Source organism: Nerophis ophidion, linkage group LG06 (genome assembly GCF_033978795.1).
Source record: "Nerophis ophidion isolate RoL-2023_Sa linkage group LG06, RoL_Noph_v1.0, whole genome shotgun sequence".
NCBI classification, from domain to species: Eukaryota; Metazoa; Chordata; class Actinopteri; order Syngnathiformes; family Syngnathidae; genus Nerophis; species Nerophis ophidion.
Genome location: NC_084616.1, coordinates 60608986 through 60635830, shown reverse-complemented (window position 1 = coordinate 60635830; position 26845 = coordinate 60608986). Strand labels below are relative to the sequence as shown.

General features: G+C 37.8%; 1 protein-coding gene across 1 annotated transcript in view; it reads left to right on the top strand.

Annotated features, from left to right (window-relative positions):
• The window catches only part of atp6ap1lb (ATPase H+ transporting accessory protein 1 like b), a 62157-nt gene that overhangs the window by 23956 nt on the left and 11356 nt on the right, over positions 1 to 26845 (top strand). The window contains exons 2-5 of the mRNA XM_061904458.1: positions 13867 to 13904; positions 15646 to 15728; positions 25537 to 25775; positions 25909 to 25959. Of these exons, the coding sequence (XP_061760442.1) occupies positions 13867 to 13904; positions 15646 to 15728; positions 25537 to 25775; positions 25909 to 25959 (411 nt within the window). The remainder of the gene's footprint in view (positions 1 to 13866; positions 13905 to 15645; positions 15729 to 25536; positions 25776 to 25908; positions 25960 to 26845) is intronic.

Here is a 26845-nt window from a genome sequence, read left to right as displayed (position 1 = left end):
CACACTGATGGCAGAAGCTGCTGTGCAAAACGCTACCCATGACGAATCAGGAGGAAAGGTGAATTTTGGTAAATATTACAAGTGAATTTGCCTGTTACTACATTACATCAATCAATCAATATTATTTATTTATCCAGGTACAAAACTCATTGATAATAAGGGGCAGCAAAAACAAAGTTACAGAAATACATACATCAACAACATAAACATCAGCAGTCAAAAACTAAAATAAAAAAAATAATTACTTACATACTGTATATTTAGATCAAAAACTATTTCAGTAAAAAAAAAATTAAGATCAATTACAATGCCGACTAGATCCTTCAAAATGGCCTAAAATTCCACCAAATACATCAGCTTAGGCAACCTCAGATCCTTTTGTTACGTATTAAACTCGGACTTAGACAAACTTTAATGATTCACAAGGGAAATTGTTCCACACAGTAGCTCAGTTACAAAGGACGGAAAGGATCGAGCACACAAGGGCACAAAAAGAGGGAGAAAACAAAAGGTATAAAGTAGACAAAAAAAATGTACCATATTACCAATACAAATATAAAGTATATGTAATATTTACATTTTACATATACAGTATATAATATAAACTGATATGTTATATTATTATATCATATTTACAATATATTATTCCATGACTAAGTAGCAGCATATCTGAAATCTTCTTTCCAAGATGTGTGTTGGCTCTAATTACAAACATGTTAAGTACCGTACTTCCTTGAATTGCCACCGGGCATGAAATATGCGCCTGCTTTGAACTACTGCCGGGTCAAACTTACTCCCCAAATTTATTAGCGCATGCTTACTTTTACCGCCGGGTCAAATTCGTGACGTCACGAGTGACACTTCCCCTGTCGTCTTTTTCAAAATGGCGGAGGAGGTTTTTTTTGGATTTTACTATGTGTAAACCAGGGGTCTTGTTCCACAGCCATACAGATCACACTGATGGTTGTGATATAAAAACAACTTTAACACTCTTAATAATATGCGCCACACTCTATGAACCCACACCAAACAAGAATGACAAACACATTTCGGGAGAACATCGGCTCTGTAACACATTATAAACGCAACATAACACTTACCCAGAATGCCATGCATCTTGTCTTTATTATACACCCCACTAGCACCAAACCCCCCCCTCCCGTGCGTCGGTTGAGGTGGGCGGGGTTGGGGGCGCGTGTATAATATAGCCAAGAGTCATGGATGCATGATATTCTGGGTAAGTGTTATGGTGCGTTTATAATGTGTTACAGAGCCGATGTTCTCCCGCAGTGTTTGTCATTCTTGTTTGGTGTGGGTTCACAGAGTGTGGCGCATATTAGTAAGAGTGTTAAAGTTTTTTATATCACAACCATCAGTGTAAAAGGTATGGCTGTTGACCAAGTATGTATTGCAATCTCGTATGAGAAGCAGCGAAATGCATGTGTCTGGCCGGCACGCAGATAGCACGGTGTAAAGTTGGGCACCAGGCCGTGGCCGCAGAATAAATTTTTACTAATTTATTTTTATCACACTCAATATTGTACTGCATGCCATTGGTAAGCGCAGGGATGAGAAGAGGTTTTAAAAAAATGTATCGCCTGCTTACTTTTACCTCATGCCTTAAATAAGCGCAGGAGTGAGAAGAGGTTTTAAATTAATTAGCGCCCAGGCGGCTATTCAAGGAAATACGGTATGCCCTGCGACCTTATTATGTAGCGACTGTGATCTCTACACATGTGCAGTAAGAACACAAATAAGGGGGAATCAGACAAAGAAGTGATTTATATATAAAAACCATCCATGGAGAAAATCTGCGATCTGACAATATAATATATTGGGGGGCGGTATAGCTCGGTTGGTAGAGCGGCCGTGCCAGCAAATTGAGAGTTGCAGTTTCGATCCTGGCTTCCTCCATTACACACTTGCTCCCAGTGCCACCCACACTTAGATATTGGGTTTCACTATGTAAAGCGCTTTGAGAAAAGCGCTATATAAATATAATTCCCTTCACTTCACAAAAATGGACAGTTTGTTGTTGCATACAAAGTGCAAATATGGACAAGGTTGCCAAAGATAGTATTAAGGCACAGTGATATGCAGTATCCAGTTTTTTTTCAAATAAATGTCAGGCTCATTCATAGAACACAAGTCTCCAACACTAGCAAAGCATAAAAGTGGTCAGGATGTAGTCATCTAAAAACAGGACTCGTTTCTAAAGAAAAATCCCAATTAAATTTTAAGTTTAGACAGTTTTTTAGAGAGCTTTATCGGTGGAATGGATTACATTTGTCACATGGAGGTGGTGGTGACGAACCCCAAGATGCAGAGATGACAGGCTTGGAAAATGAAAACATGGTTTTCATTTTCAAAAAATAAGGCAAGGAAAACGCAAACCAGAAACCAGGAAACAGCAAACAGGGACCAGGGAATAAAGGCAGTCCACAGCAAACAGCAAACAATACTCCAGCACTCACTGCAGGGCAAGGCAGGTTTAAATAATGCCTCTGATTAGTGCTCAGGCAGTAGGTGAGCGGGTGAACTCTAATCAGAAGCAGGTGGAAATAAATAAGTAACCATGGTAACCAAAACAAACAAGGGTGCACAAAAAACAGGAACCAAAGGAATCTTAGATTGAAAATAAAAAACATAATCCAGACCACAGATCATGACAAAATTCCCATTATCTGCATTGTTAGCTGCTTATAGCTACCAGTTAATTACTACTTAAAGTGCATAAAAGAGAGAGAAAGACATGTGTGTTCATGTCTCACATAAATATTGGGAATAAAAGACAAAATTCTAAAAGAAAGAGCTGTTCCCTCATAAGGTGGCCCTATTCTATATGTCCAATGTTTAGAACGTTGTTCCCTTGGTCTACATGATGGAGACTAGATCATGAGGTTGGTTGGTTTTAAAGTTACCCATGATATCATATTTATGCCACTCCAGATCCTGGTTAAAGGGGAACATTATCACCAGACCTATGTAAGCGTCAATATATACCTTGATGTTGCAGAAAAAAGACCATTTATTTTTTTAACCGATATCCGAACTCTAATTGGGTGAATTTTGGCGAATTAAACGCCTTTCTATTATTCGCTCTTGGGGCGATGACGTCACCTAGGTAGTCAATCCGCCATTTTCTCAAACACATTACAAACATCGAGTCAAATCAGCTCAATTATTAATTGAAAAAATAGCAAAAAATTCAGCAACACAGACGTCCAGAATACTGTGTAATTATGGGATTAAAGCAGACGACTTATAGCTGTGATCGGGCTGGAACAAAATGTCTGCTACAATCCGTGACGTCACGTACCGCAACGTTTTCAACAGGATACTTCGCACGAAATTTAGAATTGCAATTTAGTAAACTAAAAAGGCTGTATTGGCATGTGTTCCAATGTTAATATTTCATCATTGATGTATAAACTATCGGACTATGTGGTCGGTAGTAGTGGGTTTCTTTAAGTCTAATGACTTACTTTTGAGTGCTTGAAAGTGTCACGCATATGTAGGTCATCTTTACCTCCACCTTGTACTGATTACAATTATCCTCAGTTTAGCACACTTGCGCTCATCTAATGTTTCCTATCATTCTTGCCAATCTTAGGTGCCATACAGTTAATAAACATGTATACAGTAGACGAGTGTCACAGATGGCAGACTGTAGCCATCATGCGACCGAACACGGGTATTAGGTTTACTTACAAGCCAATTATAACTATCTTTTGTGCAAGGATTAGCGGCCGACCCAGATAATCACTGACAGGTCAAAACCGACCACAAAGTCAGACTAAAGCATCCCTACGAGTAAAACGGGTTGACCCTCCACGCGACGTCTAATAAAGCTATTCCTGCTGTATGACGTCTTTGATTGGACGGTTAAAAGGCGGAAGATTAGCTTCACTTAAATCCAAGGCAGTGCAGGACTGAGTTAGAGTGAGAGTGAATCAGCTGCTGGGACACACACGTGAAGGAAATACTTGTTCACTGTGTCCCTGCTAAAATATATTAGGGTCAAAACCACAAAAATGATTTGCAGTCTACGAGAGACTGCAGTCCTTCAGAGTACAGTCATCAAGCCGCTTACCGGCTTTGTTAAATACTACATCAATAGTAATCTGAGTTTCATACATACTACCTCAAAGGTTACATTTCAAAAGGTAATATTTAGTTTTTATTTCAAAAGGTAATATTTTGTTTTTATTTCAAAAGGTAATATTTTGTTTTTATTTCTTCTCGTTAATTATAGCTTTTTTATAGATGTAATAATTAACGAGTGAAGTATATAATCCCTATTTCAGGGGTCCCCAAACTTTTTGTCCCGAGGGCTGCATTAGGTTAGATATATATATATATATATATATATATATATATATATATATATATATGTATATATATATATATATATATATATATATATATATATATATATATATATATATATATATATATATATATTTATATATATGTATATTGGCCCTAGTGTGTGAATGTGAGTGTGAATGTTGTATGTCTATCTGTGTTGGCCCTGCCATGAGTTGGCGATTTGTCCAAGCTGTACGCCCCCTTCCGCCCGATTGTAGCTGAGATAAGCGCCAGCGCCCGATGCAACCCCAAAGGGGAATAAGCGATAGAAATGGATGGATGGATGGATATGTATATATATATATATATATATATATATATATATATATATAAACATGCACACGCATACACAAGTCTCCAAAACGTTAACCACCATTTTGCTACAATGAAAAACAAACAAAGGAAAATATAAAAATTAGTACTGTTTTAATAGTAATATATATATATATATATATATATATATATATATATATATATATATATACACATATATATATATATATATATATATATATATATATATATATATATATATATATATATATATATATATATATATACATATATATATATATATTACTATTAAAACAGTACTAATTTTTATATTTTTATATATATATATATATATATATATTTTTTTTTTTTTCCCCACACCTACATATTGCGCTCTACCACGGTATCGAGCACTATTCTCTGGATAATCCAATCAAGACATATATATATATATATATATATATATATATACTATATGTGTATAGACCCGCTTGACATCCATTGCTTTCCTCCTCTCCAAGGTTCTCATAGTCATCATTGTCACCGACATCCCACTGGGTGTGAGTTTTCCTTGCCCTTATGTGGGCCTACCAAGGATGTCGTAGTGGTTTGTGCAGCCCTTTGAGACACTAGTGATTTAGGGCTATATAAGTAAACATTGATTGATTGATATATATATATATATATATATATATATATATATATATATATATATATATATATATATATATATATATATATATATATATATATATATATATATATATATATATATATATATATAAATACATTCCTCGCGCACTAATTGACTGAAAGAGCGTGCACTTGCCGCTGATGATGATCAAATAATCGATGGGAAAATGCATTTTTCGACGGTATTATTAGACTGAGCGGCTAGGGGAGTAAAATTTATTAAAAAGGACAGATTTCAAAAAATTCATAAAATATAAAATTATATAATTATTTTATATTTTTTAACTTGGGCCAAAGTTTGGGGACGCCTGCCCTATTAAATATTAGGAGTTATCTGTCATGACTTGTGAGTGCATCTGCCTCACAATACGAAGGGCCCGAGAAGTCCTGACTGCGTGGGTTCCCTCCGTCTACTCCGGCTTCCTCCCACTTCCAAAGACATGCACCTGGGGATAGGTTGATTGGCAACACTAAATTGGCCGCAGTGTGTGAATGTGAGTGTGAATGTTGTCCGTCTATCTGTGTTGGCCCTCTGATGAGGTGGCTACTTGTCCAGGGCGTACGCTGCCTTCTGCCCGAATGCAGGTGTCCAGGGTGTACGCTGCCTTCTGCCCGAATGCAGCTGAGATACCCCTCGCGACCCCGAACAGGACAAGCGGTAGGAAATGGATGGATGGATGACTTTTGATGGGTTCCTTGTGATGTTGATCAGAAAATGACAGTGTTTCTTTGCAGTAAGGAGGCATGACCTAAAAGCAGGGGTTTTGAACTTATTTTTAATCGCAGGGTCACTGTACAGTTTCGGCTGCCCTCAGAGGAAGGTTTGGGACTGCGAAACATATAACAATATAAATGTTAGGGGTGTGGGGAAAAATGTATTCGAATACGAATCGCAATTCTCACGTTGTGCGATTCAGAATCGATTCTCATTTTTAAAAAAAAGACATTTTTATTTATTTTTTTATTATTATTTATTTTATTAATCAATTCAACAAAACAATACACAGCAATGCCATAACAATGCAATTCAATTCCAAAACCAAACCTGACCCAGTAACACTCAGAACTTCAATAAACAGAGCAATTGAGGAGACACAAACACGACACAGAAGAAACAAAAAGTAGTGAAACAAAAATTAATATTATCAACAACAGTATCAATATTAGTTATAATTTCAGCAGAGCAGTGATTAAAAATCCCTCATTGACATTATCATTGGACATTTATAAAAATTATAAAAAAGAACAATAGTGTCAAAGTGGCTTACACTTGCATCGCATCTCATAAGCTTGACAACACAATGTGTCCAATGTTTTCACAAAGATAAAATAAGTCATATTTTTGTTTTGTTTAATAGTTAATACAAATTTACATTATTGCAATCATTTGATAAAACATTGTTCTTTACAAATATAAAAGCTTTTTTTTTTTAAATCTACTACTCTGCTAGCATGTCAGCAGACTGGGGTAGATCCTGCTGAAATCCTACGTATTGAATGAATAGAGAATTGTTTTGAATCGGAAAAATATTGTTTTTGAATCGAGAATCGCGTTGAATAAAAAAAATCTATATATAATCGAATCGCGACCCCAAGAATCGATATTGAATCGAATCGTGGGACACTCAAAGATTTGATGCCCTAATAAATATTTTGCTTCATGAATAGGTATAAGCATCATTTACAATTTAATCATTAATAGTACCGAATCGATACTTAAAAACGCTGCTTTATAAAATACTTTTATAAAGTACATACAAACTGGAAAACATACGGGGCCCCTAAAGGGACGTGGGTAACATTTATTTTTATATGTGTATCTCTTGCGCTCGAGATGTTTTCCCGTGAGCACTAGATACATATAAAAAAGAAAAGAAAGGGGTCGCGAAGCTTTTTGGCTGAGAGAGCCAAAAAAGCCAAATATTTTAAAATGTATTTCCGTGAGAGCCATATCATATATTTTTTTTATCACTGAATACAAATAAATGCGTGCATTTTTAAAGTAAGACCAACATTTTTAGAGTATAATAAGTCTCAATTTATTTTTAATAACATTGTTATTTCTTGAACAGGTGCGGTAGGAAATGGATGGATGGATTAAAATGCATGAGAATGTTTTATATTTTGAACATTATTTTTAACACTGTGATTACCAACAGAAATATTAATTACTTATCATGTTAAGCAATGTCAGCTAAGATTTATCTGAGAGCCAGATGCAGTCATCAAAAGAGCCGCATCTGGCTCTAGAGCCATAGGTTCCCTACCCTTGCATATTTTTGTTAAAAAAAACAAAAAAAAAACAACATACAAACTTTTTTTATATTTATGGTATTTTGTGACATTCAAGTTGAACAGACTAGTAATTTAAATGCTTAAATTATATAAGGTAAATAATAACTAAGTACACATTCCAAAAATGGGTAATAACATCCACAACAAATTGTCATAATAATTACAGCAATACAGAACATAGCAAATATGCAAAAAGCGACTTTTGTATTGTTAATAGTCATAATTACAAGGGTTGGTGAATGCAACCTTGCTCATTTAAACATTATTGGTGGAAAATGAGGAAGTGTTGTGTTGTTGTTGTTGTTGTGGCTACTAGCTGGCCTGGCTCTGTGAGGCCAGCAGTATTATGAGAGCTGCGGTCAGCCTTTTGAGGGCAATAAAATGTTTAAAAACAGCGTCGGGCCCACTGTGGTTCTCGACCAGGTGTGTCTAAAGTGCAGCCCGCTAAATTTTTTTTTACGGCCCGCCACACAGGGACGTGCACATGATTATAGAGGGGCAGGGGCTCAAAGTCAGGAAAGGGCAGGACATTTTTTTTTTGGTCCCTTACACAATATGGAAATTAATGTAAAATTAAATTTGCTAATAGGAAGCTAACTACTTAGCTGTGTGTTCTTTGTAGGTAAAATTGATTGCCATTTCTTTTGTGTCAACAAATTATTGTCATAATGAGTTAATTCACATTATCATAGGCTTGGAAGACACGAAAAGCTATTTATTGTTAATGATAAGCACTTTAATATTGAGCATTGAACAGTGCAACATGAACTTCGTAAAAAAATAAATGAATAAATACCCAAATGGAAAAAACTTCAATGTGAAAATCTGTCCTTTTTCCCTTAACTTGATGAAAACACCATCAAGTTGTAGCTTATGGTCTTTCTCACTTAATGCTCAGACTAAACAACTGAAACGCAATATAACTTTATATCTAAAGCTCTACTGTGAGAGAAATGTGATCTGCCGTAAACACAGTGCATTTTATTTTGAAAATTAACCCGGTGTTTTATTTTGTATTTTGTACACTACTTCCTGTCCCGCACGATCCGCTCTGCTCTGTGCAGAATTAATGTGCTGTGCTCAATTGATGCGCTGTGCTCCGATGTCCGGCAAAACAGAAGCTGACACTTTGAATAATAGAATAATACAGCATTTTTCTGAAATATTACCCATTTTAGATGCTGAATAAGTGGACGGCAACGAGACCATAAGTCACAGGTTCAAGTTGCTCCACTGTCACGTCTCCTCAGGCCGCAGTTAGCTTTCTCTCCCCCTCTCTCTCTCACTCACTCGCCCTCTCTCTCTCTCTCTGGCGGAAGCGGCAGGCTCAAACAACCCGGTATTAGAAGAAAACGTGGAGTTTTTGTACCGCAGTGTTTTTGTTTTGTTTAGTTTTTTTACATCCATAACAGGAATTTATTAATGTTGTTTGAAGAAAAAAAACAAGAAAAAACAAACAAACACACACACACAGGCAGAGGGCACTTTTTAAGACGAGGCAAAAAAGGGCAGGGGCTCAAGCACCCATGGGGCCCTATGTGTGCACGTGCCAGCCGCCACACATTTTAAAAATACTACTGCATTACAAAAAACTTTCAAAAATGGAATAAAAGAGCAAACAGGTGTAATGTAACATGAAAATATTGCAATATTGAAACTAATTAAAATAAAGGTGCAATGCAGGCAGTTTTTCACTTTAAAACTGTTGTTGCTAAAAAAATAATACTTAATTCAAATCAATTTTAGTATAAATGATTGCTCATTCACAACTCCAAAGACCTCACATTAAAAATATTCTACTTTGAAATAATTTTTGGGGAAAATATTGCCATTTTTGTGTATTGGCTGTCATATAAATAAAACGAGGTATTCTTTGTATTCAAGTCCGAGTCCATGGTTCTCGCCCAGAAAAGGGTGGAATACCATTTCCGGGTTGGGGAGGAGACCCTGCCCCAAGTGGAGGAGTTCAAGTACCTAGGAGTCTTGTTCACTAGTGGGGGAAGAGTGGATTGTGAGATCGACGGGCGGATCGGTGCGGCGTCTTCAGTAATGCGGACGTTGTACCGATCCGTTGTGGCGAAGAAGGAGCTGAGCCGGAAGGCAAAGCTCTCAATTTACCGGTCGGTCTACGTTCCCATCCTCACCTATGGTCATGAGGTTTGGGTCATGACCGAAAGGATAAGATCACGGGTACAAGCGGCCGAAATGTTTTTCCCCCGCCGTGTGGCGGGGCTCTCCCTTAGAAATAGGGTGAGAAGCTCTGCCATCCGGGAGGAGCTCAAAGTAAAGCCGCTGCTCCTTCACATCCAGAGGAGCCAGATGAGGTGGTTCGGGCATCTGGTCAGGATGCCACCCGAACGCCTCCCTAGGGAGGTGTTTAGGGCACGTCCAACCGGTAGGAGGCCACGGGGAAGACCCAGGACACGTTGGGAAGACTATGTCTCCCGGCTGGCCTGGGAACGCCTCGGGATCCCCCGGGAAGAGCTACACGAAGTGGCTGGGGAGAGGGAAGTCTGGGTTTCCCTGCTTAGGCTGTTGCCCCCGCGACCCGACCTTGGATAAGCGGAAGAAGATGGATGGATGGATGGGTGGATGGATTCTTTGAAAAAAAAAGGGCATACATCATAAAAATACACAAATAAAAACATACAATCGATGAATAGATCTGAAGTTGATATAGAGGTTTAGCCTTTGAAAATAAAACTATTATATATTGATAAATGACATATTTGTAACTTTTTTATGTGTGGGGCCCTTTTAGATCCCTGTACAAAAAAGGGTTTTGTTTGACACCAAAAAAATTTTAAACTGTAGTTCAATGGACAAATCTGATGTTGAACTATAAATATTTAGACTTTGAAAGAAAAAAAATATTACAATTTGATTTTTTTGAACACTTAAACTAGTGTTAAAGGTCCTCACTAAAATTGAGGGGATACAATATATATTAAATGAAAATGAAAAATATCAAAATGGACCCCGAATGCTTACATTTTTTATTGTGCGGCTCTCAGTTGAAAACGTTTGGACCGTTCTGGACTGTTGGGACGCTACATTACTTTCAACATATTATTTGTATAACGTATAACTTTAACGTATAACTTTGTATAGCTGTATCGAAATGAAACAATGATAGCTTCTTCTTCCTTCTGTGTGGTTACAACTGCTTGAATTGGTACCTTTGCTATTAATGGATCCGGGTTTCGGTGCCCATCTCTATTGTAAAATTAATTTTAAAAAGTATTACCATGCCTCTCAAAAATGAAAATATCGTGTTGCTTCAAATGATCAAAAAAATATTCAGTTCAGAAAAGCTGATGCAACATGCAGTACATTTTTTAAAATCAAACTATAAACACAATTAAGTGGGCCTTGAGTTGCATGCCTGTGACCTGAAGGCATACACATATCCTAAATATGTGGAACATTATCACCAGACCTATGTAAGCGTCAATATATACCAAGATGTTGCAGAAAAAAGACCATATATTCTTTTAACCGATTTCCGAGCTCTAAATGGGTGAATTTTGGTGAATTAAACGAAATCACAAAGGTGAGTTTTGTTGATGTTATTAACTTATGTTCTAATCAGACATATTTGGTCGCGGCATGACTGCCAGCTAGTCGATGCTAACATGCTATTTAGGCTAGCTGTATGTACATTTGTAGCTATATTTGCATCCAGCGTTTCCCTCCACCCACATGTAATGCCAAACAAACACTTACCAATCGACGGATTTAAGTTGCTCCAGTGTCACAAGATGCGAAAGTCCCGATCGTTTGGTCTGCACATTTTACCGGCGATGCAAAGGCAGACATGGCCGAATAGCGTCAACAGCTATTCGCTCAATAGCTTCAGTTTCTTCTTCAATTTTGTTTTCGCTATCTGCCTCCATACTCCAACCATCTGTTTCAATACATGCGTAATCTGTTGAATCGCTTAAGCCGCTGAAATCCGAGTCTGAATTCGAGCTGATGTCGCTATATTTGATTGTGCTATTAGCCATATTTTTTTGTATTGGCATCACTGGATGACATCACAGGAAAATGAACGGTGGCTTCACAGATAGCGAAAATCAGGCACTTTAAAGCCTTTTTTCGGGATATTCCATGATGGGTAAAATTATGAAAAAAACTTCAAAAAATAAAATGAGCCACTGGGAACTGACTTTTATTGGTTTTAAACCTTCTGAAATTGTGATAATGTTCCCCTTTAACAATTAGCTGGGGGATTATCCCCCACCCCAAAAAAATTTTTCAAAAAAAAAAAAACATTCAGCACTTCAAACCGACACATGGCTAATATGTTGGTTATTTTGTTGTTGTTGTTGTTGTTTTAATTTATAGCATTGGACAATATTCCGACATTGTCCAACTCTTAATTACCGATAATGATATCAACCGATACTGATATACAGTATACAGTCGTGGAATTAACACATTATTATGCCTAATTCTGTTGTGATACCCCGCTGGATGCATTAAACAATGTAACAAGTTTTTCCAAAATAAATGAACTCAAGTTATGGAAAAAATGCCAACATGGCACTGCCAGATTTATTATTGAAGTCACAAAGTGCATTATTTTTTTTAACATGCCTCATAACAGCAGTTTGGAATTTGGGACATGCTCTCACTGAGAGAGCATAAGGAGGTTGAGGTGGGCGGGGTTGGTGGAAGAAACAGGGGTGTATATTGTAGCGTCCCCGAAGAGTTAGTGCTGCAAGGGATTCTGGGTATTTGGTCTGTTGTGTTTATGTTGTGTTACGGTGCGGATGTTCTCCCGAAATGTGTTTGTCATTCTTGTTTGGTGTGGGTTCACAGTGTGGCGTATATTTGTAAGCGTGTTAAAGTTGTTTATACGGCCACCCTCAGTGTGACCTGTATGGCTGTAGACCAAGTATGCGTGGCATTCACTTGTGTGTCTGAAATGCCGAAGATATTATGTGACTGGGCTGGCACGCAAAGGCAGTGCCTTAAAGGGTTAGTGGCACTCTATACCTATCCCTATGTACTTGTACCACTCCGTACAGCGGCGTTTTAAAAAGTCATACATTTTACGTTTTGAAACCGATACCGATGATTTCCGACATTACATTTTAAAGCATTTATCGATATTATCGGACATTTCGAGTTACAAATTGACTTTACTCCCATCAGTGACATTACCTGCCCTGGAACCATGTTTATCGAAGGCATTGCAAGCAAACAAATGCAGTTAAAGATATTTACAGTGTGTGTTATTGTCATGACCACTGACACCCAAAAATCACTTTACAATACTTACAGTCGTGGTCAAAAATGTACACACACTTGTACAAAACATAATGTCATGGGCGTCTTGAGTTTGCAATAATTTCTACAACTCTTATTTGTTTTGTGATAGAGTGATTGGAGCACATACTTGTGGGTCCCCCCAAAAAAATTCATGAAGTTTGGTTCTATTCTGATTTTATTATGGGTCTACTGAAAATGTGACCAAATCTGCTGGATCAAAAGTATACACACAGCAATGTAAATATTGGGTTTCACTGCAAGAAGGTGCTGTTGGTAGCCATCCACAGGCTTCTGTTTGAATTTTTGACCACTCCTCTTTACAAATTGGTACAGTTCAGCTAAATTTGTTGGCTTTCTGACATGGACTTGTTTCTTCAGCATTGTCCACAGTCATTCTTCGGGAAGGCAATTCTAAAACCTTAATTCTAGCCTGATTTAGCCATTCCTTTACCATTTTTGACGTGTATTTGGGGTCATTGTCCTGTTGGAACACCCAACTGCGCCCAAGACCCAACCTCCGGGCTGATGGTTTTAGGTTGTCCTGAAAAATTTGGAGGTAATTCTCCTTTTACTTTGTCCCATCTACTCTCTGTAAAGCATATGTTCCATTGGCAGCAAAACAAGCCCAGAGCAATGTACCACCACCACCATGCTTGACGGTAGGCATAGTGTTCCTGGGATTAAAGGCCTCACCTTTTCTTCTCCAAACATATTGCTGGGTATTGTGGCCAACCAGCTCAATTTTTGTTTCATACTCAAGACAGCCATGACATTATGTTCTTTACAAGTGTATGCAAACTTTTGACCACGACTGTTTATTACGTACTTCTGCAATGCATATCTTTAATGTTTCTTGGTAAATTCCTGCTCAAACTCGAGGATAGAATGCTGTATCTATCAATTGTATTTTGTATGAATGATCACAATCTGTTATATTGTCTTCTCCTTTCTCAACAGCAAAGAAAACCCCAACCACGCGACAAGAGTCACATCAAGTAAGTGACAATGTGGCGTGATGGAAGGCCTGATTCAATCAAGCCTGCCATGGCAATGTTGACCTGTGGATAGATGGTCCTGACAAATGCATTTTGGTCCTAAGCCACATCACTGTAATGCAAACTGCAGTGGGTGTTATTCATGCAACCTGAATTTGGCATCAGTGTGTGACTATGTATAGCAGGGGTCACCAACGCGGTGCCCGCGGGCACCAGGTAGCCCGTAAGGACCAGATGAGTCGCCCGCTGGCCTGTTCTAAAAATAGCTCAAATAGCAGCACTTACCAGTGAGCTGACTCTATTTTTTGAATTTTATTTATTCACAACCAAGCTGGTCTCGCTTTGCTCGACATTTTTAATTCTAAGAGAGACAAAACTCAAAATAGAATTTGAAAATCCAAGAAAATATTTTAAAGACTTGGTCTAAATTCATGTATTTTTTTACTTTGCTTTTTATAACTTTCAGAAAGACAATTTTAGAGAAAATATACAACCTTAAAAATGATTTTACGATTTTTAAACACATATCTTTTTACCTTTTAAATTCCTTCCTTTTCTTTCCTGACAATTTAAATCAATGTTCAAATAAATTAGTTTTTTCATCGTAAAGAATAATAAATACATTTCAATTTAATTCTTCATTTTAGCTTCTGTTTTTTCGACGAAGAATATTTGTGAAATCTTTGTTCAAACTTATGATAAAAATTCAAAAAAAAAATTCTGGAAAATCTAGAAAATCTTTAGAATCAAATGTAAATCTTATTTCAAAGTCTTTTCAATTTCTTTTCAAATTTTTGTTCTGGAAAATCTAGAAGAAATAATGATTTGTCGTTGTTAGAAATATGAGCGCTTTGAGTATCTAACAATAGAAAAGCGCGATATAAATCTAATCCATTATTATTATTATTATTATTATTTGTTATATATTCTAACAAAGTGCAGATTGGATATTAACCTATTTAAAACATGTCATCAAAATTCTAAAATTAATCTTAATCAGGAAAAATTACTAATGATGTTCCATAAATTATTTTTTTTTAAAGATTCGAATTAGCTATTTTTTCTCTTTTTTTGGGGGGTGGAATATTAAATCTTAAAGAGTCGAAATTGAAGATAAACTACCGGTATGTTTCAAAATTTAATTTAAATTTTTTCCCTGTTTTCTCTTCTTTTAAATCGTTCAATTAAGTGTTTTTTATTCTCTACAAAAAACCTTCCGTAAAAGGAAAACAAATCTACGACGGAATGACAGACAGAAATACTCATTTTTCATATATATAGATTTATTTATTAAACGTAAATTGAGCAAATTGGCTATTTCTGGCAATGTATTTAAGTGTGTATCAAACTGGTAGCCCTTCGCATTAATCAGTACCCAAGAAGTAGCTCTTGGTTTCAAAAAGGTTGGTGACCCCTGATGTATAGGTTGTTGAAAATCATTGCTCCAATTTAAATGATCTTATGATGCAACCAAAATGTGGATGTTTGTAAATACCAGACAATAGCTCAACTGCAACACAACAGCTGATGAGTCAATGTGATGACGCAAAACATCTCGAAATAGAAAGGAGCTCCATCACGTAGGTGTAGGCCGGATTTGTGTGCATCTGTGTGTGTGTGCCAGTAGGATACGTTTTTTGTCTCTGAAATGGTTTGGACTTTTATTATAATGCTGTAATAGTTCAGCAGGATTGGGATCGTATTAATGTGCATGCTGATATAATCTTTCACGTGTTTTCAGGTCAAGATGGCGAGTTCGGCTTAGAAAGTGAAGAGGTTGCTTTGACGCCTGAAGATGAAAACCCACTCTTGAGAATACTGCAGGTACGCATGCACACCTCCTCTGCCTCACACTTGTTCTCTCTCTCTCTCTCTCTCTTTCTCTCTGTCCGCCATTGTGTCTTCATCTGCGCATCCCACTTGTGCATCCACTTGGGTGCATGCGAGCCAAACACAGCACTCTGCCACGGTGCGTGACCTTGGATGTGACAATATTCCTGGTGTCACATTCACCAGAGGAAAAACATCTTTGCATCCCACGCATGCACACACACGCACACACACATACACGAACGCAGTGGGATTGGAAAAGTGACACGTCTGTGGGACCATATGCTGCATCCGCCGATGCTGTCTCATATGGATTAAAAGATTCCCGTTCGCTTGAAACAATGCATTTACAATGGTGCTCATGCAATTGCATGGCTGTCATTATATGTAGACACAGAAGCCCCAATATAGTACCCTATTATCTTAAATGCAAAAAAAAAAAAAAGGCACCGACTTTACACATCTTGTGAAACAATGCCGGATTAGTACAGATACTTTCTAATGTGCTGTAGCCTCAGAGTAAAGGGATTAAAAAAATGGAGGAGGAATGATGAATCAGCGCAGCATGTACAGTATGTTCCCACAGATCTGGGTACAGTATACAGCATATCAACGCACATGTGTTTATGACTCCTCCCATCAGACCGTGACGGCACTACAATAAAAAGTACAAACGATAAAACATTGATTGAGAGTATGTTATGTTTTGACTGAAACCAGAGGGCAGTAATGTTCAATAATTTATTATATATATATATATATATATATATACTGTATATATATATATATATATATATATATATATATATATATATATATATATATATATATAGAGTCAATATATATACAAACCCCGTTTCCATATGAGTTGGGAAATTGTGTTAGATGTAAATATAAACGGAATACAATGATTTGCAAATCCTTTTCAACCCATATTCAGTTGAATACACTACAAAGACAACATATTTGATGTTCAAACTCATAAACTTTTTAATTTTTTTGCAAATAATAATTAACTTACAGTTTCATGGCTGCAACAGGTGCCAAAGTAGTTGGGAAAGGGCATGTTCACCACTGTGTTACATCACCCTTTCTTTTAACAACATTCAATAAATGTTTGGGAACTGAGGAAACTAATTTTTGAAGCTTTGAAAGTGGAATTCTTTCCCATTCTTGTTTTATGCGGAGCTTTAGTCGTTCAACAGTCCGGGGTCTCCACTCGTATTTTGCGTTTCATAATGCGTCACACATTTTCGATGGGAGACAGGTCTGGACTGCAGGCGGGTCAGGAAAGTACCCGCACTCTTTTACTACGAAGCCACGCTGTTGTAACACGTGGCTTGGCATTGTCTTGCTGAAATAAGCAGGAGCGTCCATGATAATGTTGCTTGGATGACAACATATGTTGCTCCAAAACCTGTATGGACCATTCGGCATTAATGGTGTCTTCACAGATGTGTAAGTTACCCATGCCTTGGGCACTAATACACCCCCATACCATCACAGATGCTGGCTTTTAAACTTTGCGCCTATAACAATCCAGATGGTTATTTTCCTCTTTGTTCCGGAGGACACCTCGTCCACAGTTTCCAAATATAATTTGAAATGTGGACTCATCAGACCACAGAACACTTTTCCACTTTGCATCAGTCCATCTTAGATCAGCTTGGGCCCAGCCAAGCCAGCGGTGTTCCTTGGTGTTGTTGATAAATGGGTTTTGCTTTGCATAGTCGAGTTTTAACTTGCACTTACAGATGTAGCGACCAACTGTAGTTACTGACAGTGGTTTTGTGAAGTGTTCCTGAGCTCATGTGGTGATAGCCTTCACACACTGATGTCTGTTTTTAACGCAGTACCGCCTGAGGGATCAAAGTTCTGTAATATCATCGCTTACGTGCAGTGATTTCGCCAGATTCTCTGAACCTTTTGACGATTTTACGGACCGCAGATGGTAAAATCGCTAAATTCTTTGCATTAGCTTGTTGAGAAATGTTGTTCTAAAACTGTTCGACAATTTGCTTACAAATTGGTGACCCTCGCCCCATCCTTGTATGTGAATTACTTAGCATTTCATGCAAGCTGCTTTTATACCCAATCATGGCACCCACCTGTTCCCAATTAGCCTGCAGACCTGTTGGATGTTCCAAATAAGTTTTTGATGAGAATTTCTCAACTTTATCAGTAATAATTCGTCACCTCTCCCAACTTCTTTGTCACGTGTTGCTGGCATCAAATTCTAAAGTTAATGATTATTTGCAAAAAAAGAAATGTTTATCAGTTTGAACATCAAATATGTTGTCTTTGTAGCATATTCAACTGAATATGGGTTGAAAATGATTTGTAAATCATTGTATTCCGTTTATATTTACATCTAACACAATTTCCCAACTCATATGGAAACTGGGTTTGTATATATAATAAGAATAATAAACAATACTAACAAATAAACTAAGGAAATGAAGTGTGACAAAACTCAAGAGCGTGTATGGTGTAAGACTAAGTGTAGAATTTAACTGAAGTGTGTGTTACCAATGTTTTGAACGAGATACGAGAAAGTTCAGGGGGCAGGCAGATGATCAGGGGGGAGAGATAGACGTCAGAATCCAGGGGCGACCGAGAAGTCGAGGAACGAAGGAGGCAGTCAGAGTACAGACGGAGATCAAGGGGAAAGTGAGACGCACAGTTCACTTTCCAGACGACGGAAGGTACTGCAGGAACACGGGAGAAGACAAGGGACAAGTCAACCCACGGAGAGGAAACAAGAATGGAGCATAAAGCAGTCGCTTACGATACAACATGAAAACTAAGTACCCGCCCCGATCCTTGGGTCCAATTGTCTTTTATCCAGCTCGCCCACATCAAACTCAGGTGTGCAGATTTGCGACTGAATACAGGCTTGTCGCTGCGTGGGCGTGCTGCGCTCAGCGTGAGCGGGGGCGTATCCGAGAGCGCTGTCAGCGGATCTTCCGCGTGGTCCCGCAGAGGAGGGAGACGCAGACTGCGCGTGCGCCGTAACATAGTACGACTCCTTTTTTCCTTACTTTCCTGACGTCTTCTTAACATTTTGCAATCAATCAGAAAATCCAATCGCTAAATTGCACTAAACATGGCGAAGTGAAGTGAAGTGAATTATATTTATAATTATATTTATTTCTCTAGTGACTCAAAGCGCTTTACATAGTGAAACCCAATATCTAATTTACATTTGAACCAGTGTGGGTGGCACTGGGAGCATATGGGTAAAGTGTCTTGCCCAAGGACACAACGGCAGTGACTAGGATGGCGGAAGCGGGAATCGAACCTGCAACCCTCAAGTTGCTGGCACGGCCACTCTACCAACCGAGCTATACCGCCCCACAGTATAGAAGTGTGGAGGAATACTGTTTTGGACATGACCCATCATGCATTTCAGTGGAATTACTGGGTGTAATTATGACAAAGGTATGGTGCTCGGATGTTTTTATAATGTCTACATGGTTCATGAGGCATGCTACCTTGTTTGGCACTTAAGAAGTTGTTTTTTGACTCGATGTATTGGTGGTTTTCTATTTGCACCACAGGTGAAAAGGGCTGTTTGTAAATATAAATGAAGGTTCAAGTTTACTCGTCACATGCAGACTACACCACATTGAAATGCTTCTTTTCCATGCTCTTCAGATATTTCGTACAGTGGGATCCAAACATTAGTTGCAGAATCTATTACATAAAATACAAAAAATTGAATAGCTCTGATGTACATTATTTACAAGACAATTAAGTTGCAAAACAAGTCACAGTAGTTATGGTAGAAGTATCAGTACAAGTAGAAGTACAGTATTCAAATACAGTACCATTGCTAGATCAAATAGTATAACAGTATATACAGTATGTACAGTACAGGAAGCAACAAATATTAAGGCAGGGGTCACCAACGCGGTGCCCGCGGGTACCAGGTAGCCCGTATGGACCAGATGAGTAGCCCGCTGGCCTGTTCTAAAAATAGCTCAAATAGCAGCACTTACAACATTATAAATGTTATTTATTTACTAGCAAGCTGGTCTCGCTTTGCTCGACATTTTTAATTCTAAGAGAGACAAAACTCAAATAGAATTTTAAAATCCAAGAAAATATTTTAAAGACTTGGTCTTCATTTGTTTAAATAAATTAATTCATTTTTTTTACTTTGCTTCTTATAACTTTAAGAAAGACAGTTTTAGAGAAAAAATACAACCTTAAAAATGATTTTAGGATTTTTAAACACATACCTTTTTACCTTTTAAATCCGTTCCTCTTCTTTCCTGACAATTTAAATTAATGTTCAAGTGTATTTATTCTTTCTCATTGAAAAGAATAATAAATACATTTCAATTTAATTCTTCATTTTAGCTTCTGTTTTTTCGACGAACAATACTTGTGAAATATTTCTTCAAACTTATTATGATTAAAATTCCCCAAAAATATTCTGGCAAATCCTGGAAATCTGTAAAATCAAATTTAAATCTTTTTTCAAAGTCTTTTGAATTTGCTTTAAAATTTTTGTTCTGGAAAATCTAGAAGAAATAATGATTTGTCTTTGTTAGAAATATAGCTTGGTCCAATTTGTTATATATTCTAACAAAGTGCAGATTGGATTTTAACCTATTTAAAACATGCCATCAAAAATATATATTTATTGTGAGAAATCATCAACATGATCAGTGTTTCCACAAAGATAAATCTCATTCATTATTAATAATAACATAAAGTTAAAGGTAAATTGAGCAAATTGGCTATTTCTGGCAATTTATTTAAGTGTGTATCAAACTGGTAGCCCTTCGCATTAATCAGTACCCAAGAAGTAGCTCTTGGTTTCACATAGGTTGGTGACCCCTGTATTAAGGTGTCTACAGTTTTTTGGCAATTAAGTAGTGACAGTAGTATGAACAAAGGTAATGGAACAGTATGACTTCTTTATACTCTTGTTATACATGAATATAAAAAATAGTATATACATGAAATACATGAAACATCAAATACATGAAACACCCAAGATGGTACAACAAATTAATCACTAACAGCAGTTTAAATTGCAAAATTGTGATTACTTCAAGGTAAATAGTAAAATTATTTAGATATCCCATTGCTCAAGTGGAAGATACTGGTGGACACCACCGCTCTAAACTCTCACAATTTTGGTCGAAAGGTCTAAAATGTCCAAATGATCAATAATATTAATGTGACTGTCATTATAATATAGATATTTCAAAGTGTTTCTACATATCTAAAAGAGTAGCCTTATTTTAAGTGCAATAACAAATCTAAATTCAAATTGTACTGAATGAACTTATGGATTTTGAATGACGAGACTGCGATCTTTTCCATTGTGTTACCCTCTTCCAAAGACTATTTTACAATAGTTTACAGCTTGTTTTTTTATCTTTCTGTCATTTATTGGAAACCAATTGTAATTGGACATTTGCCATCTAATTAACACAGGACGTACTGTCAGTTAATTTAGTACTTATGTGCACTGCAAAGATGTTCCCTATACTTAGAAAGCCTCTTTATTTTAAATCAGTGTATAATCATTTTCCATGTAGAATACTAGCACAACTAAAGTTGGTTTCCTTAAAGGGGAGCTGCACTTTTTGTATTCTTTTTTATTTGCCTATCGTTCACAATCATTTTGAAAGACATTACGATGGATGTGATATTTAGTTTTTGCAATCTAAATAATAAATAAAGGCGATCAAAAGTCCGCTTACAATGGATCCAATGAGCCGCGTACTTCCCCTACAAAGCTCTTAAAAATAACTAACACCCAAACACCTTCATTGAGGTTTTATATACCTGATGTAAGTATATATGTGATGTAGTAAAAGGCACATTTATAATAATTTTGATCATTTTAAGCATATGCGGCGCAAAAAAGAGAGCCAGCAAACATAATAAAATATCACTTAGTGTACAAGGTCTGCTGTCATTAGGAGGGTGACCAATGGGATGTTCATATATTCCCATTTAGGTGAAAAATGTCTCATAATCCTCATTAAGAATATGTGGTGGGGGCCAATTTCTTTTCGTTTTGTTCTGGACATTTTCGGGTCCTAAATGGCTGTCAAAGTGTACCAACTTGTTGGAATACCTACTGAGACTTCTTCTTTCCAGGTGAGATGCATGATTTATGATCTAGAATACAGGCATCAAAGAAGCGAAGAAGCAGCAGACAACTTGATGTTGTAAATAAAGGCACACACAGTCGTGATCACGGCGCCGCTATAATTAGTTTGCTTATATTGCTTATATATTGCTTGTACTTGGTTCATATTCAAATTCCGAAATGTAAATGAAGGATCATTTTTGAATGGTTATTTATTGGATTTTATAAGCGAATTAGTGGAGCTCCCATCGGCTCCACTGTAAGCAGATTTTTATTTATGTTTAGTTAATATATCAAATGTACGAAAAAAAAATACATCTGTCATCATATCTTTCGTAATGATTGTCAATGATAGGCAAAATTCCCTTTTGAAAGCATGGAATAAAAATGATCAGGCCTTTTGCAATAGTTATGATCAAATCATCGTATTTTTGTATTGTTACTAGAGTCTACAATCCTACTTTAGAGTTGAACATAAGGTTGTGTTCATTTGAATCCTTCCTTACCAGGGAGATAATCAATAAAAAAAAAGTCATAAATTGAGCAACACAGGAACCTTGAAATTACAGGACAGCTGGATGGCACAATTCAAAAATACATTTTCTTCTGTATGAACTATTGGAATGTGGCTGGATTTATGAGGTGAATAACATTTATTTATTGTGAGGATCATCCATCCATCCATCCATCCATTATATACCGCTTGTCCCACTCGGGGTCGCATTTTATAGAATTTAATTTGCTGGGTCATGTAGTCATCCGCACTTGGGAATTGTAATACTCACTGGCTTACCACTACACAATTGATATAGATTTATTCATCAAGTTTAAGACAATATCAACCAGTTACTGAAAATACAGTGAGATTAAACAAAATATTCCAGAATAAGAATTTTAGTTACTGTCGCCCTCTTGTGGACAAAAGGTTGTATGACAGCAAGTTCATGCACGACCCCAGTTGACAGCATCAGTGTAAACAACATTTAGGAGGCACACTTTGAAAGTGATGTTTTTCCCTTTTGGGTGTTTTTATATTTTAAGTATTTAATTAAACGTTTTTCTTTTCATGGCCGCTAAAGGTGCGGACATTTGTTGACACAACAGCAGAAATAAAACGCTTACAGAGAACTTGATGCTTATTTATCTTTCTCATCTGTATATGTTAAACTACTTGTTGATGCTTATTTGCTTCAAATAAAGAACGTATTCTACTTCAAAATATTGCGTATCCCCATTACTTATTACTGTATTCACGGTATATATATATATTTATATTATTTGTTTATTTATTTATCTATTAGACTCCAACCTAAACCTAATATCCATCCATCCATCCATTTTCTACCGGTTGTCCCTTCGGGGTCGCGGGGGGTGCTGGAGCCTATCTCAGCTGCATTCGGGCGGAAGGCAGAGTACACCCTGGACAAGTCGCCACCTTATCGCAAACCTAATGTCAATGCCCCATACACAAACACTCATTATGTTTACATGCACTCAAAAAACAATCGGCATCATTGGGTTGAAACAAGCTTTTTAAAGGCCTACCGAAATGAGATTTTCTTATTTAAACGGGGATAGCAGGTCCATTCTATGTGTCATACTTGATCATTTCGCGATATCGACATATTTTTGCAGAAAGGATTTAGTAGAGAACATCCACAATAAAGTTCGCAACTTTTGCTTGCTAACAGAAAAGCCCTGCCTTTACCGGAAGTCACAGACGATGACGTCACATGTTGATGGCTCCTCAGTCGTTCACTGAGTGATTCATGTCGTTAATCCGGCGTGAACGAATCATTCGCTCAGTCCCTCTACCCGCCCCTATTGAGTAGCTGGTTGCGTCGAGGGTTCAGTGAGTCACAGAATGCGCCAGTTCCACTCATACCAGCATGGTCGCGGCGGAGCTCAACTGAACTGAGAAAGGAACGAAACAGTTCATGAAGTGATTCGGTTCAGTACGTTCACTCAAAATATTCGTTCATTCGCGAACGACACAACACTAATGCCTCTACTCTTCAGGGCGCAGCCTCCGGTCTTCAGGCCAGGGTCTTCTAAATATCTCCAAAAACTTGTTTTAAAACCTATGGAGACCTGGAATTCCAGGCTGTAGCTCCCCAGACTCTGGAACAGTTTGCACCAGTACCTCCAAGATCTTGACTGTGTTGAAACTTTTAACAGACATTTGAAAACATCTCTTTTTTAGTAAAGTTTTTAGTTAATGCACCTTTTGAATATCATTTTTAATCACCTCTGTATCCTTTTTATGATGTTGCCCCTGTTGTTTTAAATTGAAATGTTTTAATTTACGTATGTTTTGTACAGCGCGTTGTGATTTTATCTATGAAAAGCGCTTTATAAATAATTGACTTACTTACTTACCTCATGATTTTAGAAGCATTGATTTAGAGCCAGCATACGTGCTAAAAAACAATGTGAGGTGAGCTATTTAAACTGAAAGTCATATTGACAAAAGCTAAAATCAATACAATGCAATGCAACATTTCTAAATCAATCAATCAATCAATCAATCAATCAATCAATCAATGTTTTCTATATAGCCCTAAATCACAAGTGTCTCAAAGGGCTGCACAAGCCACAGCAATATCCTTGGTTCAGATCCCACATCAGTGCAAGGAAAAACTCAACCCAGTGGGATGACAATGAGAAACCTAGGGGAAAGAAACCCTCTTCCCCCATGGACGTCGAGTGGATCCAGCATAATATTGTGAAAGTCCTGTCCATAGTGGATCTAACATAATAGTGAGAGTCCAGTCCATAGTGGGGCCAGCAGGAAACCATCCCGAGCGGAGACGGGTCAGGAGCGCAGAAATGTTCCCAACCAGTGCACAGGCGAGCGGTCCACCCCGGATCCCGACTCTGGACAAGTGTCTCAAAGGGCTGCACAAGCCACAGCAATATCCTTGGTTCAGATCCCACATCAGTGCAAGGAAAAACTCAACCCAGTGGGATGACAATGAGAAACCTAGGGGAAAGAAACCCTCTTCCCCCATGGACGTCGAGTGGATCCAGCATAATATTGTGAAAGTCCTGTCCATAGTGGATCTAACATAATAGTGAGAGTCCAGTCCATAGTGGGGCCAGCAGGAAACCATCCCGAGCGGAGACGGGTCAGGAGCGCAGAAATGTTCCCAACCAGTGCACAGGCGAGCGGTCCACCCCGGATCCCGACTCTGGACACTTCAACCGTGGCCACCGAACCTGTGCCCCCCTCGACCCCCTCCACGAGGGAGAGGGGGGCAGATCAGAAAAGAAAAGAAACGGCAGATCAACTGGTCTAAAATGGGGGTCTATTTAAAGGCTAGAGTATACAAATGAGCTTTAAGGTGAGACTTAAATGCTTCTACTGCGGTAGCATCTCGAACTGTTACCGGGAGGGCATTCCAGAGTACTGGAGCCCGGATAGAAAACGCTCTATAGCCCACAGACTTTTTTTGGGTTCTGGGAATCACTAATAAGCTAGAGTTCTTCGAACGCAGATTTCTTGCCGGGATATATGGTGCAATACAGTCCTATGTCCCGGCAAGAAATCATGTATCACATTTGCATAAAATGCAAACTTCAGCCTGTACATTTACTTTCAAACATCCCACAAACACTGGATGTCATAAGTGTCTCTATACCCATTACTATGCTGACTAATTGTAATATTCTTAATTCCTACAGCCTTTCAAGTGGCATCATGCGGAAATGTCTCACAGTAAGAGAAAACTGCTCCAGTCGCTGATGGGACCTTATGGCCCCCTGAGTGTGTCCTACAACGGGAAGACGTGCATTCTGTTCAAGGCAAAGCGGCTGGCAATCCGCTACAGGAACCACACCTTCATTGATCTAACTGAGAGAGTGTTCAATTCCAACGCACCAGTGGACACCAAAGGATCTATTTGCACCAAAGAAAAGGCCACGTGAGTCCCCGTTAGGTCAAATATATTTGCAAACACACATTAGTGGTAGCAACCTCGGTTCGATTCTCTCTTTAATGTAATGAGAAATGTTTACAACATATACAGTATGCAACATTCTATCTTTTGTCTACAGGCTTTCATTAAAGTTTGGGGATGTGGAGGACTTGCGAGGTCTTGTAATCAGGTACTTTATCCAGTTTTACTTTGGTTGTTTGTTGTGATTGTTTTATCCCGCAAAATGAAAGGTTTTTAACCTGAGCAAGTACATTTGGAGAGGGAATAAAATCACACATACGACACACAATTGCACCCAAAAATATTTAAACCATTGTAAATATTATTTATTATTTAAATTGGATAAACTTTCTAAAAATCACACATTTCAAAAAAGAACAGCGACATTTAACTACAGTACAAGTTATGTTTAACTATTCAAATTATTTTGTTTTGTTGGTGTACCCTGCCTTCCGCCCGATTGTAGCTGAGATAGGCGCCAGCGCCCCCCGCGACCCCGAAAGGGAATAAGCGGTAGAAAATGGATGGATGTATGGTTTGAATAATGTACACTGCTGTAACAATAATAATAATAATAATAACAATAATAATGGATTAGATTTATATCGCGCTTTTCTATTGTTAGATACTCAAAGCGCTCACACAGAGAAGTGGGAACCCATCATTCATTCACACCTAGTGGTGGTAAGCTACATCAGTAGCCACAGCTGCCCTGGGGTAGACTGACGGAAGCGTGGCTGCCAGTTTGCGCCTACGGCCCCTCCGACCACCACCAATCATTCATTCATCATTCATTCACCAGTGTGAGCGGCACCGGGGGCAAAGGGTGAAGTGTCCTGCCCAAGGACACAACGGCAGAGATTCTTTTTGTATGTCAATAGGTGGGAAGCGAACCTGCAACCCTCAGGTTTCTGGCACGGCCGCTCTACCCACTACGCCAGGGGTCGGTATCCTTTTTGGCTGAGAGAGCCAAAAAGCCAAATATTTTAAAATATATTTCCGTAAGAACCATATAATATTTTTTTTAACACTGAACACAACTAAACACGTGCATT